Below are 17,791 nucleotides of genomic sequence, written 5' to 3'. Positions count from 1 at the left end.
TTTAATAATCAGGTTGTTTGAAAAGCAATTACATTGAGTCCATGCTGAGGATGATGAAAAGTAATAGAAAACAGTACAAATAATTCACAAAGGCTTAGTTGAACGGATCTTATATTTTAGGACAGTCTTTCCCAATAGGACAATTTCTAGTCATGTTACATTACCAATGTCCTTTGGAAAATCTTAATTGATGGGTTTCTAGTCAGTTTGGAGAAAATATCAAGGTTGAGGAAAGTTGCTTTGAAAGACAAGAGCAATGTTAAGTAGCAATCCATTTGAATTGACTAAAATTGCCAAATTAATTTTAAACACAACAATCCAAGCTCACACCCAACTAGATGATGGTCTGCAAATCATCATTCGGATTGTGCTAGCAATTTAACATGAGGATTAATGGGGGCAGCTCTAGTAATTGTTAATCACATGCTTCTTTCTGTTAGGCTTTAGCAAATAGACTCAGTACAGAATTATTCCATTTATATCATAACATATAGAAGAGGCTCAGAATTCTAAACATGCCTTTTCTTCAGGCTAAATTAGATTAGTTTTCATATATTTTAAGAAACACCATGTTTTTTAAAGATTGAATGCACATATATATATGTATCTGTTGTAAATTTTCTATTTATATGTTATAGATAGGGCAAGAAATATTCACAGTAACCAGTATGCATGAATGGATAGGAAACAATTTATCAGTTCTGCTTTATTAGATATTTCATAAAAGAAAACCCACTACTACATACATAGAATTACATGATACACAGGGGTGTTAGTCATTACTCAAACCCATTCCTACACTACTCATCAAACTTCTCAATTAAATGTATTTTTATCCCTGAGTACACATGTCAGGAAATATTTGCAGTAACCAGTATGTATGAATAGATTTAAAAACCATAAAGAGTCATTGGCTCTCAAAATATTAACAGTTATGCTTAATGAGATATTTCATAAAAGAAAATTTATCATGTTATTATTTTCCCCAAAAGCTACAGCTTTTTAACTCAGTGTTTCTATGACAAAGATTCATGTTCTCTCTAATGTAAAACAAGGGAACTTGCCTTACCCCAGTTCTACCAGCACTCTGAAGAATTAAGTAATTGAGTTGCTGTGAGTTTTCGGGTTATATGGCCATGTTCCAGAAGCATTCACTCCTGATGTTTCGCCCACATCTGTGGCAGGCATCCTCAGAGGTTGTGAGGTGCCTTACAACCTCTGAGGACGCCTGCCACAGATGTGAGCAAAACATAGGAGAGAATGCTTCTGGAACATGGCCATACAACCCGAAAAACTCACAACAACCCAGTGATTCTGGCCATGAAAGCCTTCGACAACACAATTAAGTAATTGTTCCTCTGCACTGGACAGTTGGTGTGAAGTGAAATTAATCTTTTGACAGAAGCTCTTCCTATACTAATCATTTCAATGTGTGAACGGCATGAAGAAATTTGAAGTATTTCTTGAGACTGAAGCTTCTCACAGCTTAAATAAACAGTTCCTTTCATATGTGAGTTACCGGATGATGACTGACACTGCTCTTAAGATAGACCCTCTTTCCACACTGCAAGCATATAAATGGTCTCTCCCCTGTGTACATTGTTTCATGATGAATTAAGGTTTTATCAACTGAAAGCTTTCCAAACTCCAAGCATTTAAGTGGCTTGTCCCCAATGTGACAGCTTTGGTGCTTTGTAAAATTTATCTTCTGACTAAAGCGCTTTTCACACTCCAAGCAAATAAATCTTTTCTTCCCTGTGTGGTTTGACTATTTAAAAAGGTGTGTATTTTGACTGGTGCTCTTTCCACACTCTGGTTTTTCTCCTGTGTGAGAAAAACAAACAAGGGTTCCCTTCTGTCTGAAGCTGTTTTCACACTGAGCATTTAAATGGCTTTTCTCCTGTATGGGTTGACTTTTTAAAAAAAGAGTGTTCGTATTTCGACTGAAGCTCTTTCCAGAATCAAAGTATTTAAATGTTTTTTTCTCCTGTGTGAGTTGCCTGATGACGAAGAAGGGTTCCCTTCTGACTGAAGCTCTTTCCACACTCTGAGCATTTAAATGGTCTTTCTCCCGTGTGAGTGGTCCAATGACGAAGAAGGGTTCCCTTCTGACTGAAGCTCTTTCCACAATCAAAGCATATAAATGGTTTCTCTCCTGTGTGAGTTGCCCAATGACGAACAAGGACTGCTTTCTGAATGAAGCTCTTTCCACAGTCTGAGCATTTAAATGGCTTCTCGCCTGTGTGAGTTTTCTCATGGTAAACAAGCTCTGTCTTTTGAAAGAAGCTCTTTCCACAGACTGAGCATTTAAATGGTCTCTCTCCTGTGTGTGTTGCCTGATGACGAACAAGGACTCCCTTCTGACAGAAGCTCTTTCCACACTTTGCGCATTTAAATGGTTTTTCTCCTGTGTGAGTGGCCTGATGACGAGCAAGGACTATCTTCTGTTTGAAGCCTTTTCCACACTCTAAGCATCTGAATGGTGTCTCTGTGTGAGTTTTCTGGTGGCGAACAAGGTCTGTCTTCTGACTGAAGCTCCTTCTACACTCTGGGCATTTAAATGGTTTCTCTCCTATGTGAGTTCCCTGATGACGAACAAGGTTTGATTTCTGACTGAAGCTCTTTTCACACTCTGAGCATTTAAATGGTCTCTCACCTGTGTGTGTTTTTTGGTGGCGAAGGAGATCTCCCTTTTGACTGAAGCTCTTTCCACACTCTAGGCATTTAAATGGTCTCTCTCCCGTGTGAGTTTTCTGATGGCAAACAAGGTCTTTCTTCTGACAGAAGCTCTTTTCACACTCTGAGCATTTAAATGGTGTCTCTCCTGTGTGAACTAATTGATGAAAAACAAGGTGTGACTTCTGGCTGAAGCTCTTTCCACAATCTGCACATTTAAATGGTTTTTCTCCTGTGTGAGTTGCCTGATGACGAACAAGTTCTGTCTTTTGACAGAAGCTCTTTCCACACTCTGAACATTCATATGGTTTTTTTCCTGTGTGAATTGCATTATGACGAACAAGAACTGCCTTCTGACAGAAGGTCTTTCCACATTCCAAGCATTTAAATGGCTTTTCTCCTGTGTGAGTTGCCTGATGACGAACAAGGACTCTCTTCTGACTGAAGCACTTTCCACATTCCAAGCATTTAAATGGTTTATCTCTTCTGTGAGTTGCCTCATGACAAACAAGTTCTGTCTTTTGAAGGAAGCTCTTTCCACACTCTGAACATTCATATGGTTTTTCTCCTGTGTGAATTGCATGATGACGAACAAGAACTCCCTTCTGACAGAAGGTCTTTCCACATTCCAAGCATTTAAATGGCTTCTCTCCTGTATGACTTGCCTGATGACGAACAAGGACTATCTTCTGACAGAAACTTTTGCCACACTCCAAACATTTAAATGGCTTCTCTCCTGTGTGAGTTGCCTGGTGACGAATAAGGTTTCTCTTTTGACTGAAGCTCTTTTCACACTTCAAGCACTTAAATGGCTTTTCTCCTGTGTGAGTTGCCTGATGACGAACAAGGTTTCTCTTGTGACTGAAGCTCTTTCCACACTCCAAACATTTGAATGGCTTCTCTCCTGTGTGACTTGCCTGATGACGAACAAGGATTATCTTCTGACTGAAGCTCTTTCCACAGTCTGAACATTTAAATGGCCTCTCTCCTGTGTGAGTTGCTTGATGACGAATAAGGTTTCTCTTTTGACTGAAGCTCTTTTCACACTGCAAGCATTTAAAAGGTCTCTCTCCTGTGTGAGTTGCCCGATGACGAAAAAGGGTTCCTTTCTGACTGAAGCACCTTCCACAATCAAAGCATATAAATGGTTTCTCTCCTGTGTGAGTTGCCCAATGACGGACAAGTACTGCCTTTTGACTGAAGCTCTTTCCACAGTATGAGCATTTAAATGGCCTCTCTCCTGTGTGAGTTGCCTGATGACAAACAAGGTCTCCCTTCTGACTGAAGCTCTTTTCACACTCCAAAAATGTAAATGGTTCATTCCTTGTGTGAGTTTCTTGACAAAAGGAGAACACCTCTTTCCAGTTCAAATTCATTCCATCTTCCAAATATTTAAATGGTGTCTTCTCTATTTTCATGGTTTGAGAACAAGGGAAGTGTGACCATGTGTTAAAAAGAAAAGCTTATATTAGATTAAAGTTAAAAAGTATACAAATTATAAAATGCATTTAGTCGAGACAGCCCTTTCCCACAGGGAAAAACATCTCTTGACTTTGTTCTAAAATATTATACCAAGATATAAGTCTCAAAGAAAATCATAACTCAAGCAGGGATGGCCAAAATAGAGCTGTTCCCCTAGCCCCTTGTCTCAGGGAACAGCCCTCGGGGATCTGTTTTGTGCCCTATGTAATTAACATATATATGGGAGAGCTCATAAGAGTGTTTTGGAGTGCAGTGCCATCTATTGCAGCTCTATTACTCCTTTCCAACTAAACCAGTAATGGGCTGGAAACTTAATCCACAGTAGACAGAGGTGCTACTAAATAATTGGGAAGCAGATAACGGAATAGAGATTCAGCCTACGCTAATTGGGGTTACATTACCACTTTGCATGGAATTTGGAGGCCCAGTTTCTATGCGTGGCAAGGAGTGTCTTGCACATTTTAAATTTTTGAAGCATCTGGCCAGATCTGCCCATGATAGTACATGTCTTAGTTACGTCCCATTTGGATTACTATAATACACTGTACCTGGGGGCAGATGATTGATGATTTTAAAAAGCTTCAACTGCTCCAAAGAGCTGCAGTCAGACTGGGCTGGCAACAGAGGGCAAACAATTCATTTTCTGCCATGGCTCCACTGGCTGCCAATTTGTTTCCAGATACAATTCAAATGCCTGGTTATGACCTATAAATACCTATATGGCTTGCGTTCAGGCTATGTGATTGATTGTATATCCTTGTACCTACCTGGGAAGTAGAATCCTCTGGAGAAGTTCTGCTCTCACCTCCACTACCATCACAAGTATGGTTGGTGGATGGTAAATAACCATGTGCCTAGAATTCATATAATATGACAACTGCACTCAAGTGTCAGTTCTCTTCTTGCGCTAGCCCCCATGGGGGATAGAGAATCAGGTTGTTTTCTATGGCTTCAGAAGAAGAGATCTGAAACACTGTATGATTTTTAGAACTTGTAAACTGATTTTGTTAACTATAATTATAATGGAGCTTTACCCAGAGATGACACAATTTCTAAATTCTCCTCCATGACTTCCTGGTGCAAGGCTTTTTGGCTTGGATCCAAGAGGGCCCACTCCTCCTCTGAGAAAGCCACAGACACATCTTCAAAAGTCACCTGAAGACAAAAAAAATGTTGTCTGTGTGGAGGAAATGCCATTGAAATCAGAAAGAAAAACAAAGCCATTTGAGATTTAGGTCTTTGAGTAAGTCATTCATTGACAACATCTTGGATGGAAGGAATGTAGAAGAAAGAGGTCCATTTAGAGTCAAGGCAATATCCGAGGGACAAGGAGACTCGGCTTCCCCTTCCCTCCAGGGATCCTGCTGCCTACCTGATCTGGTCCCACAGAATGTCTCCTTCGGAAAGAATCATGAAAAGTTGTGCTACTATCACTTGGCCATGTTTCATCTCCTGTGAAAGAGAGGAAAGACATCAGGGAGGGTGAGATTGGTCCCTTTTCCAGACTGCCCCACAGTTTCTTTCCTCAGGAGCTTGCCACTCTGCCCCATGACCCTCTTTTAAATTCCCTCCTTAGATTTGGCTCCTAGGTCTTTAATATGGGCTTTTTGTTTTACGGGGGTGTTGCAATCTAATCCCAGCAAATGTAGGGGGCTGACTGTATTAGTTTCTGTATTTGTGCCAATGTAGCAAAGAGCATATTCACCACCACAAACATCCAGAGAGAAGCAAAGTAATCAAATAACTTTGAAAGTGGTGCAAATAAGTATTGTAGAGAAATGTCCCCTGTCAACAGCATTATTAACCTCCCAGGCTCCCCAAATTTACAGGGGTGTTGCGACCTAATCCCAGCAAATGTAGAGGGTTGATTATGTTTGTGTCTGTATTTGTGCCAATGTATCTATGACCAACTATCTGTGTCTTCCAGTGTGTCCTTTAAGGGTCAGGAAGATTACCAAGGCTTAAATAAATAGCCATAGGTGATGTTCAAATTCCTTAATTAGTGGTAGAAGACCAGGAAGAGCTGAAAAGACCCACCAAATCTCCTGCTGGTGACAGCCTCTCCAGACAGCTCTATCATTAGAAGGAATGAGACCGCACACATGATCAGATTGCAGCTGTTCTCATTTATTATTGCTGGCCGATCAATATCCCACTATTTTGTTTTTGCTTCTTCTTCTATTTTTCTTACCCTCCTTTTGTCAATATCCCTACCTGGTAAAATTTCTCCCAAGTTAAGAGAAGGAGACCAGAGAGAAGACAGGAACATTGACATTTCAAATGCGAAGAAGGAGGAGGGAAGAGCAGGAGAGGAGGTGAAGAAAGAAGCTAAAAGAAATTCACAGCACATAGTTAACTACAAATACTGTAAATGAATTATATTTAATGTCCCCAAAACAAGGACATTAAAGGAAAAAAATAAATCAGTAATGCAGAAGAGACGATAATAAATATCTCAAGAAAGGAAAAGTAGGAAGAGATTTTCTGTTTAAGAATTTCAGAAGACACTTTTAAAGAACTTTCTGAATGAAATGCAAAGTGCAAACTTTCTTCCTTTAAATTTAGGCTATCAATTTGCAATCTGGCCCAATAAGTGTATGTAAACTGTCAGCTGCTAAGCGAAAGAGAAAGGATTAGAAGATTTGCTTGCTGAAAATGGGACCTTGAAAGAACATCGTTTTAAAAAACAACAGTCTCATCCCAGAAGAGAATACAGTAGAGTCTCACTTATCCAACACTCGCTTATCCAACGTTCTGGATTATCCAACGCATTTTTGTAGTCAATGTTTTCAATACATCGTGCTATTTTGGTGCTAAATTCGTAAATACAGTAATTACTACATAGCATTACGTGTATTGAACTACTTTTTCTGTCAAATTTGTTGTATAACATGATGTTTTGGTGCTTAATTTGTAAAATCATAATCTAATTCGATGTTTAATAGGCTTTTCCTTAATCTCTCCTTATTATCCAACATATTCACTTATCCAACATTCTGTCGGCCCTTTTATGTTGGATAAGTGAGACTCTACTGTACTTTGTTACTCTTTCTGTTAGAGTGGCAGAAGAAAAAAACAAATGGGAAGATGACACCTGGTGGACTTTAATCTTTATTACCAAAGTAACTCAAACATTTGATATAACAAAGAGAGATACAGTATAAGCACAACACCTGGTGGACCTGGAGGAATAAAAACTGCTTGGTCCTTACAAAGACAGATATAAAAGACAGTTAGGAGACAGAAAAGAGTAACATGGACAAATCTGAGAAGATGACAACCCGCAAAGGCTCACAAGAGGAAGATCCAATACTCTTAATGATATTTCAATTCAAGGTTTTGACTGAGACTATAAAAAAAATCAAGAATAGACTGGATGACATTTCAAACAAGATTCAAATAGCGGATAATAAATTGGTAAATTTATTCCATAAATTTGACCAATTGAATACTAGGCAGAAAAACATTTAAAAAGAGCTAAGGTGGATGGGCTTAAAGACACACAAGCTCAGCATCAAATAAAAATAGACCAGTTAGAACAAATCAAGCAACAGACAGAAATGCAACAAGAAAGCATACAATTACAACAATTGGATTTTCTTCAAAGGCAATTTTCACTTAGATTAGGGGGTATTCCAGAGGTTGTCCAGAACTCAGAAAAACATTGACTGGAACATTTGGAATTCAAGAATTGGAAATCGAAAGACAGGCAGACCAGACTTTTAGGGTAAATTCCAAATATACTACAAGGAACAAAATCCCGAGAGATGTGGTCGTAACATTCATAAAAAGAAGCTTAAGAGACACAATCTTCAAAGGGCAACAAAGAGATCCTATAAAAATAAACAACAATCGAACATCCAAAAACAAGCAACACCTTTTTCAAATAACCCAGGCATCACCGGGTCCCCAAGCTAGTATAGTAATAAATGTCTGTCTTTGTTTGTATGTGTGTTTGTGGGTGCGTATGTTTCTGAAAGACTTCCTATTGACCACCACTTTACGTCCTGCTGAGGTTTGCGGGAGGATGGACAATGGGTGATGGGATTTGCAGTACCTTCACCGATCTCCAGCGCCCACTGCGACCCCCACCAATGACGCACCTGGATCAAACTTGGGACACAGACACACACACCCTCCCCCAAATACACTTTACATTCTCGTGAGGTTTGAGAGAGGTTGGGCCATGGATAATGGGATTTGCAGTATTGCCACCCACTTCCACAGATCACTGCGACCCCCACAAATGACAGACCTGAACTGAACTTGGGACACAGATCCCCCATCACCCACTTTATGTCCTTGTGAGATTTGGGGGATGATGGACCATGGACGATGGTGGTCGCAGTAACTTCATCTACATCCAGAGACTCCTGCAAAGCCCATTAGCCATAGTTCTGGACCAAAATTGGCACACAGATCCACCCCCCAAATGACCCACTTTACATCCTGGTGAAGTTTGGGGGAGGATGGACCATGGAGGATGGAATTTGCAGTACCTTCACCCACTTCTAGAGACCACTGCTAGCCCCGACAGCCATGGATCTGCACCAATTTCTAATGGATCCATTCATAACATCCAAAACCAAACAATGCCTTCTTCAAATAACCCGGGCATCGCCAGGTACCCAAGCTAGTATTATTATAGTAATAAAAGTCAGTGTATGTATGTATGTATGTATGTATGTATGTATCTTTGTATGTATGTATGTATATTCCAAGATAGCCCCAACTTTCAGAGAACACTATAACTCCAGCCAACAACAGATCTGGACCAAACTTGGCACACAGACCCCCCCCCCCCCAAACCAACAGAACATACTGGAGGGGTTTGGGAGAGGAGGGATATGAATGATGGGATTTGCAGTACCTTCACCAGCTTCAGATTCCACTTTCCCAGACCACAGCCACCCACACGAATGATGGACCTGGACTAAACTTGGGACACAGACCCCCCCCCCCCCATAACCCTACTAGTGAGGTTTGGGGGAAGATGGGCCATGGATAATAATAATAATAATAGTACTCTTTTTTTATACCCCGCCTCCATCTTCCCACAGAGACTCAGGCGGCTAACATGGGACCAAGCCCAAATTTCCACAATAAAACAGGTTAAAAAACATTCAGAACAAAAACAAGCAACATCAGTATTAAAATTACACAAAATTACACCATTTTAACAATAATGTAATAATAAATAAAACCGCCAAACAGGAAGAATATAACGAATTAAAATGCAGTAGAGTCTCACTTATCCAACATAAACAGGCCGGCAGAATGTTGGATAAGTGAAAACGTTGGCTAATAAGGAGGGATTAAGGAAAAGCCTATTAAACGTCAAATTACATTATGATTTTATAAATTAAGCACACCTGCTTCCACAGACCATTGTGACCCCCACCAATGATGGACCTGGACCAAACTTGGGACACAAACCCCCATGACTCACTTTACATCAAGGTGAAGTTTGGGGGACAGTGGACCATGGACGATGGGATCTGCAGTACCTTCACCTACATCCATAGACTACTGCTAACCTCATCAGCCATGGATCTGGACCAAATTTGGGACACAGACCCACCCACCCCCATTACCTACTTTACATCCTGGTGAGGTTTGGGGAAAGTTGGATCATGGATTATGGGATTTGCAGTACTTTCACCCACATTCAGAGACTACTGAAAATGTCATCAGCCATGGACATGGACCAAACTTGGCACACAGACTGTCCATAACCCATTTTAAACAATGGGATTTGCAGTACCTTCACCCACATTCAGAGACTACTGAAAATGCCATCAGCCATGGACATGGACCAAACTTGGGACACAGATCGCCCAATACCTACTTTACATCCTGGTGAGGTTTTGGGGAGAATGGACCATACACAAAGGGATTTGCAGTACCTTCACCCACATCCAGAGAATACTGCTAACCCCATCAGCCATAGATGTGCACCACTTTCTAATATACCGACATCAGAAGATTGGACTACAATTGATAGTTTAACTTTGGATTTACCACAACAATCACACAAAATTTTCAAGGACAATGGAATCCCTTTATGGAATTTATAGAGAATCAGAAGATGATGACAACAGTATTTGTGGACTAAAAACATTACCGTTTACCGACACAGCACTGATTTACTAACAGATCAAATTAAACTGTTAGATTAATTAGGCAATAACTACAATTAGATAAAAGATCTAAAACAATCTGATAAGAATAATAAAGATAAACTTTTAATAAAAACAAGAAGAACACAGGACAATACAAGAAGATACGAAGACAAGACTTAAAGTTAGAGAACAATATATCTCCTTTCTTTGTTATAGAGAATATATACAGTAGAGTCTCACTTATCCAACGTTCTGGATTATCCAACACATTTTTGTAGTCAATGTTTTCAATATATCGTGATATTTAGGTGTTAAATTCATAAATACAGTAATTACTACATAGCATTACTCCATATTGAACTACTTTTTCTGCCAAATTTGTTGTCTAACATGATGTTTTGGTGCTTCATTTGTAAAATCATAACCTAATTTGATGTTTAATAGGCTTTTCCTTAATCCCTCCTTATTATCCAACATATTCGCTTATCCAACATTCTGCTGGCCCGTTTATGTTGGATAAGTGAGACTCTACTGTATAACTTTTAAAATTAGAGGAATCTGTGTAATTGTAACTGACATGAAGAAATGGATGTAGCAATTTTAACTATGTAAAATATTTTCCCCTCCCTCCGTTTCACCCCTCTCCCTCTGAGCCACACTAGATAGTTATAAAGACTTAATTCATTAACAATAATCCCATTACCACCACCTTTTCTTTCTTTCTTTCTTTCTTTCTTTCTTTCTTTCTTTCTTTCTTTCTTTCTTTCTTTCCCTGACTTTCCCATTCCTATCCCTTTTTTCTGGGGGGAAATTGAAAATGTTTCAATAAAAACAAAACAGGTGACCAAGCAAGAAGAAGAACTGCTGCTCATCCCTTACCAACTGTGATCAATTTTCTATCTTCAATCTGGACAAGGCAAATGGTGTCTGAAAGAGATTCCTTCATCTGGTTGGTCTCAACTGCAAAAGAGTTCTGCACCTGAACAGCAGCAAAAGAAAAAGACAGATTAGAAAAGGAGGGAAGGTTGTTTTACTGCATCCTGTTCTAGACCGCTTAGATTGTGGTTGGGAGCCAAGTCTGGATTTCTTCATTCTGTATAAGAAGCTGTCTTTCCTTGATTTTGGTGTGGGAATTCTGCCTTCGTTTGGGCATTTCACTCTGCTTCAGGACTCCATCTGAAGTGGAAGGGCTATTGCTGAGATGAAGGAAGTACTTTACGTAATCCTGGGATTGTAATTTGAGGCTACCCTAGAGGGGCTCTCGCAGAGCCGGCCCTAGGTATTTTTCAAGTGTAGGCGAACCGAATTTTGGCGCCCCCCCCTTCAAAACCAATCACTGAAAAATAAAAGCGTTGGATAAGCAAAAATGTTTAATAATAAGGAGGGATTAAGGAAAAGCCTATTAAACATCAAATTACATTAAGATTTTACAAATTAAGCACTAAAACATCATGTTTTACAACAAATCAACAGAAAAAGCAGTTCAATACCTTGCGGAGGCAGGCCGCAGGAGACAGGAGTTGCCTCAATGGCGCCCCTAACAAGATGGTCCCACAGGCAACTGCCTAGTTGGCCTAGTGGCTGAACCACCTCTGGGCTCTCGGACTGAGTAACCTAAATCTGTATATGTGTGCTTTCAGGTCCCGGTTGAGTTATCGCTACTTGTGAATAACAGTTTCTTAGGGAAAGAATATTCAGAAGTGGTTCAGCTAGATGATTCCTCTGAAATACACACCACTGGAATTCCCAATACGTTACTTTTAATCTTCAAAGTTCACCATCCTAAAAAAATGTGGATGTTTCCAGAGGGTTAGATTAAGTAATCATACCACTTCAGCTCTCATTCTCAACACTGGGATGCCACAGGGCTGTGTGTTGAGTCCTCTACTTTACACTTTGTACAAATATAATTGCACCTCCATCTGTCGGAGCAATATCATCACCAAATTTGCAGATGACACAACCAAGGTGGGACTGATCTCTGAAGGGGGATGAGACTGCTTATCAGGCTGCTCTGGTGCTGCAGGAACAATAATCTGGTTATTAACATCAATAAGACTAAGGAGCTCATAGTGGACTATAGAAACAACAGACCAGAAATCCAGCCCCTGGTCATAAATGGAGATCAAGTGGAGCAGGTGGCCAGTTTAAAGTTCCTGGGTATTACTGTGAAGCAGGATATGTTCTAGGACACCCATACAGCAGCGTTGGTAAAGAGGGCTCAGTAGAGACTGTACTACCTGAGACTTTTAAGGCACCAACAAACTGAATCAAAAACTGCTGATGACTTTCTACCGCTGTGCTGTAGAGAGTGTCATAAGCTATTGCATCTGCGCATGGTTTGGTAACTGCACAGTGGCAGATAGGAAGGCATTCCAAGGGATCACCACTTCTGCCCAAGGAATCATTGGTTGCCCTCTCCCCTCTTTAGAAGAACTTTATAGGTTCTGCAGCATATTCTTTTTAAAAAAATTATTACCACTAGACAGATGGTAACGGTGACAAATGCAAGGACAAACAGACTGAGAGGCAAATTATCCTAGAGCTGTAACTATGGTACAGTAGAGTCTCACAAATCCAAGCTAAACAGGCCGGCAGAAGCTTGGATAAGCGAATATCTTGGATAATAAGAAGGGATTAAGGAAAAGCCTTTTAAACATCAAATTAGGTTGTGATTTTACAAATTAAGCACCAAAACATCATGTTTTACAACAAATTTGACAGAAAAAGCAGTTCAATGTTATGTTGTAATTACTGTATTTACGAATTTAGCACCAAAATATCATGATATATTGAAAACATTGACTACAAAAATGGCTTCGCATGGAGTGGCATTGGAGGCAGTGCGGTGGGGTGGGAGTGTGGAGGGATGGGTGTGTTGTTTGTGATGTGTGCTGGGGAAAGCATTTCATTTCATTGTACAATGTACAATGACAATAAAGTTATTCTATTCTTCAAATCATTACACTGGTTATACCACCTTGGGGAACAGAAAAGAGGACGTCCCCCTGCTCTCCATGAGACCCCTTGGGGGATGCAAAGAGGGCAGTCATGCCACTCCAAGTGTCTTTTTCTAGGTTAACACCCCCAGGTCCTTCTCTAATGCTTCTCTGAACTCGTTCCAACTTGTTTCTATTATTCTTGAAATTATTTAAAAAACCAAATGTGATAATCCCAGGCGAAGGACTACAGAAGGCTAAAATTGCAATCACCTATTTTTCTGGCTGAACCAGCCATAGTTGGAAAATGTCCATAACAGATGGATAGGAGTTTTATATCATCCTTCAAAACAATTATTCTTGGCTCCTTGAAACTACAAGATGATTCTCTTTCTCACCTGGGGCTTCTCCCGCTTCCTCTCCTCTTCCTGACTCAGGAGAAATCCTTCAGCCAAAGCCACGGCCTGGGAACTGGTCTCTGCCCCACATTCCCTCACCCAGCGCTCCATCTCCACAGGAAGGACGGCCAGGAACTGCTCCAGGAGCACCAGGTCCAGCATCTCTGCCTTGGAGTGTCGCTCTGGCTTCAGCCACAGGCGGCAGAGAGAGTGGAGGCGGCTGCAGACCTCCCGGGGCCCCAAGGCCTCCTCATAGTGGAAATGCCGGAAGCGTTGCCATTGAAGGTCTGAGTGGAGGAGATTGCTCTCCTGGTCTTTCCTCCAAGGGTCCTCCCAGAATGCTCTGTTGTTCTCTGCCTCAACAGCAGAAGGAAATACTTCTAACTGGGCGGCAGCTGGCTCTTGCCCTTCCATCTTGGTTCTGTGCTTCTAGGCTGCCTTCAAAATGGATATTCTCTCCTCTCCTGTCAGATGATATTTGAAGGTGAAGAATTTACAGAACTGGTAGGGCCTACAAAGCTAACAAGACAAATAAGGTCATGTTAATTTATTTATTTATTTATTTGCAGTATTTATATTTCGCCCTTCTCACCCCGAAGGGGACTCAGGGCGGTCACATTATATACATATAGGGCAAACATTCCATGCCCATATACACATAGAACAGAGACAGACACAGAGGCAATGTAACCTTCTCCTGAGGGGATGTTCGATTCTGGCCACAGGGGGGAGCAGCTGCTTCATCATCCACAGTGACGGCACTTCCTCATTCTAACGTCGTAAATTAGTTAAATTTGCCTCCCCACTTTATAAGTGGTACCTTATTTCCTACTTGATAGATGCAAGCAGGGGCTATTTTTTAATTTTTTAATTGACAGGTGCTTGACATGGGCTGGCCTCGAGCTCATGACTTTGTGGTCAGAGTGATTTATTGCATTAGGCTGCTCATCAGCCTGCGCCACAGCCCAGCCCCCGGGCTGTGGCGATAACATTTTGTCATGAATGTTAAATTGAGGACTGGTTTATTAATCTAGAGAGAAAGTATTCAGGGGGAAGGTCCCCTCCTTCTCATGGAGCAATATTGTCCCCCGTAGTCCTCTCCCTTGTTCAACCCCTTGAACTTTTGGTGTTTTTCCCATCCTTTGGGAATCCTTCCAAATAATTTCCCAACCAGGTTTTTTGGCAGCAGATGCAGGAGAGTTTGTTCCTGCAGACTTTCTATACACTCCTTCAGGCCACACAGATCCCAGTCCAAGACACTGGGACCTGCAGCTGAGGCTGGGAAAGAAGGAAGACGCCCTCCTCTGAAGGAGATGAAGGAGGAAGGGAAGGGAAAGAGGAAAAAGAGGAGGAGGAAGCAATGCGATCAGGTAGAATTTGGCTGGCCTCAGGTGCCTCCAAGAGCCCCTTCCTCCAAGAAACGAAGGGGCCCCAGTCTTCCTCCTTGCCGCCTCCCACCCTCTTCTGCCCGAGGGCCCTTCCAGGCAGGCCCTACATCCCAGGATATGATCCCAGGTTTTCTGCTTTAAACTGGATTATATGAATCCACACTGCCAGATAAGGAGCAGAATCCAAAATGCTCTTAACAGATTAGAGAGATGGGCCGAAAGTAACAAAATAAACTTCAACAGGGACAAGTGCAAGAAAAAATTTCGGCAGAAAAAATGAAATGCAAAGATACAGAACAGGGACACCTGGCTTGACAGGAGTACATATGAAAAAGATCTTGGGAGTCCTTGTGGACAAGTTAAACATGAGCCAACAATGCAATGTGGCAGCAAAAAAAGCCAATGGGATTTTGGCCAGCATCAATTGGGAGTCTAGTGAAATGCTGTATAGGTCTCATCTATCCCTAATAATAGATCATGTCAACCCACTTGGTTAATTATTCCCGTTCTTTCGTTCAAATGTTGTGATTGCTTATTTATTGTTTTTACTGTCCTCCTGCCAACCTAGCAGTTCGAAAACATGCCAATGTGAGTAGATCAATAGGTACCGCTCCAGTGGGAAGGTAACAGCACTCCATGCAGTCATGCCGGCCACATGACCTTGGAGGTGTCTACGGACAATGCTGGCTCTTCGGCTTAGAAATGGAGATGAGCACCAACCCTCAGAGTCAGACATAACTGGACTTAACGTCAGGGGAAACCTTTACCTTTACCTATGAGCTGTATAGGTTTTTATCTGGTTTTAATAATATGTCTTGTGTCGTTTATGTAATGGATGTTGTTGTATTTATGCTTGGAAACCACTCTGAGTCCCTTCAGGGAGCTAGAGTGGTATATAAATAAAGTTTTACTTACTTACTAGAGTCTATATCCAGGAAAGTCATGCTCCCCCACTCTTCTGCCTTGGTCAGACCACACCTGGAATCACACTGTGTCTTATTCTGGGCACTGCAATTGAAGGGAGATGTTGACTCTAAGCTGGAATGTGTCCAGAAGAGGGCGACTAAAATGACCAAGGGTCTGGAGAACAAGCCCTCTGAGGAGTGGCTTAAAGAGCTGGGCGTGTTTAGCCTGCAGAAGAGAAGGCTGAGAGGACACATGATGAGGGCCATGGATCAAGATGTGAGGGGAAATCATAGAGAGGAGGGAGCAAGCTTGTTTTCTGCTGGAGACTAGGATGCAAGGGAACAATGGCTTCAAACTACAAGAAAGGAAATTCCACTTGAACATCAGGAAGAACTTCCTGACTGTGAGAGCTGTTCAGCAGTTGAACTCTCTGCCGCGGAGTGTGGTTGAGGTTCCTTCTTTGGAGGCTTTGAAGCAGAGGCTGGATGGCCATCTGTCGGGGGTGCTTTGAATGCGATTTCCTGCTTCATGGCAGAACGGGGTTGGACTGGATGACCCTAGAGGTCTCTTATGACTCTATGATTCTAAGGAGGTGGAAGAATAAACAGAAAGCAGCGAAGAAAAGGCCATTGCTTACCCAGGCAATAGATGATGCTTTGAATTAGATTTTCATGCTTCTTGCAGGGGGTTGTACTGGATGGCCGGTGAGGTCTCTTCCAACTCCAGGATTCTATGATTCTAAGGATGGCAGCATGAATGAACAAGCTGAGATCCCAGAAGAGAAGAGAGAAGCTGCCCAAGCGAGTGCAGACTCTCCTCTCCCCCTCGGAGGACCAAAGCCTCTTCCGGTGTCCCTCTAGGAAGGGACGCGCTCACACTGGCCGGAAGTGGCAGGGCTTGGGCGGTGGAAGGCTCTTCCTTACTTCCGTCTTCCCCTCTAGGAAGCCCTCTCGGTTGCTTTAACTCTTCAGAGAAAGAGCCGCTCTCAGGGCATAGGGATCCAGGCTGCAGTTCAAGGGGAATCTCTGGCTTCAGCGTTGAATCTAGAGGCCCAGGTACTGTATCTGGAATGCGGAAGGCTAAAGAGAGGGTTGGACAAACACAATAAGTACCAACCAGTGAGAGGTCAATAATCTCAAATAAACACCAGGCCTGGGCCAACTTGGGCCCTCCAGGTGTTTTGGACTTCAACTCCCACAATTCCTAACAGCCTACCGGCTGTTAGGAATTGTGGGAGTTGGAGTCCAAAACACCTGGAGGGCCCAAGTTGGCCCATAGCTGCTCTACAGAGAAGTAGATCTTAACAGGAGACGAGGTGGAGTATGTTATATGTTTGCCATGGATGTCTTCTGAGGCTGAGAGTGTGTGGCTCATCCAAGGTCAACCAGTGGGTTTTGATGGCCAACCAGAACCTTGGTCTACAGAGTCATAGTTAAGCGCTCAAATCCACCACAAACACTGGCTTCATTCTACATAGAAGGAAATCTCCTGAACTTTAGACTTAGGGTTGACCGAAGTCTCTCTGGTCTTTGGAGGTCTCTTTGCTTACCTATGGCCTTATGAGACCATCTAGATGGTCTTTGAAAGTCTCTTTGCTTAGCTATGGTCTTATGAGACCATCTAGATGGTCTTTGAAAGTCTCTTTGCTTACCTATGGTCTTATGAGACCATCTAGATGGTCTTTGGGGGTCTCTTTCCTTATCTGTGGTCTTCTGATGGCCTGATGGCATCATCTAGATGGCCTTTGAGGGTCTCTTTCTTTACTTATGGTCTTATGAGACCATCTAGATGGTCTTTGGAGGCCTCTTTGCTTAGCTATGGCCTTATGAGACCATCTAGATGGTCTTTGAAAGTCTCTTTGCTTAGCTTTGGTCTTATGA

At 41.9% G+C, this 17,791-nt stretch overlaps 2 protein-coding genes across 2 annotated transcripts; both read right to left on the bottom strand.

Moving 5' to 3' along the window:
- Window positions 1–691: 691 nt before the first annotated feature.
- On the bottom strand, window positions 692–4,094 carry LOC134296988 (zinc finger protein 260-like). The gene has a single exon (XM_062973267.1). The coding sequence runs from the start codon at window positions 4,092–4,094 to the stop codon at window positions 1,971–1,973; it is 2,124 nt and encodes a 707-aa protein (XP_062829337.1). The 3' UTR covers window positions 692–1,970.
- A 1,076-nt stretch (window positions 4,095–5,170) lies between these two features.
- On the bottom strand, window positions 5,171–16,774 carry LOC100557905 (neurotrophin receptor-interacting factor homolog). The gene is made up of 5 exons (XM_016996400.2): window positions 16,549–16,774; window positions 13,618–14,136; window positions 11,160–11,259; window positions 5,531–5,610; window positions 5,171–5,313 (listed from the first exon to the last, which is right to left on the bottom strand). Exons 2-5 carry the CDS (start codon window positions 14,029–14,031, stop codon window positions 5,176–5,178), a joined length of 732 nt encoding a protein of 243 aa, XP_016851889.2. The 5' UTR covers window positions 14,032–14,136; window positions 16,549–16,774; the 3' UTR covers window positions 5,171–5,175.
- Window positions 16,775–17,791: the final 1,017 nt, after the last annotated feature.

The sequence above is a fragment of the Anolis carolinensis genome, chromosome 2, assembly GCF_035594765.1.
Source record: "Anolis carolinensis isolate JA03-04 chromosome 2, rAnoCar3.1.pri, whole genome shotgun sequence".
In the NCBI taxonomy this organism is placed as follows: domain Eukaryota; kingdom Metazoa; phylum Chordata; class Lepidosauria; order Squamata; family Dactyloidae; genus Anolis; species Anolis carolinensis.
The sequence above is the reverse complement of the archived record's forward strand: the minus strand, read 5'-3'. Positions and strand labels throughout refer to the sequence as shown.

Coding starts and splice junctions, on each gene's coding strand:
- LOC134296988 (XM_062973267.1), bottom strand. CDS start 4,094: ATGAAAATAGAGAAGACACCATTTAAATATTTGGAAGATGGAATGAAT.
- LOC100557905 (XM_016996400.2), bottom strand. CDS start 14,031: ATGGAAGGGCAAGAGCCAGCTGCCGCCCAGTTAGAAGTATTTCCTTCT. Junction 11,260..13,617: donor GGAAGCGGGAGAAGCCCCAG/GTGAGAAAGAGA, acceptor GCTGCTGTTCAG/GTGCAGAACTCTTTTGCAGT. Junction 5,314..5,530: donor ATTCTGTGGGACCAGATCAG/GTAGGCAGCAGG, acceptor TTTTGTCTTCAG/GTGACTTTTGAAGATGTGTC.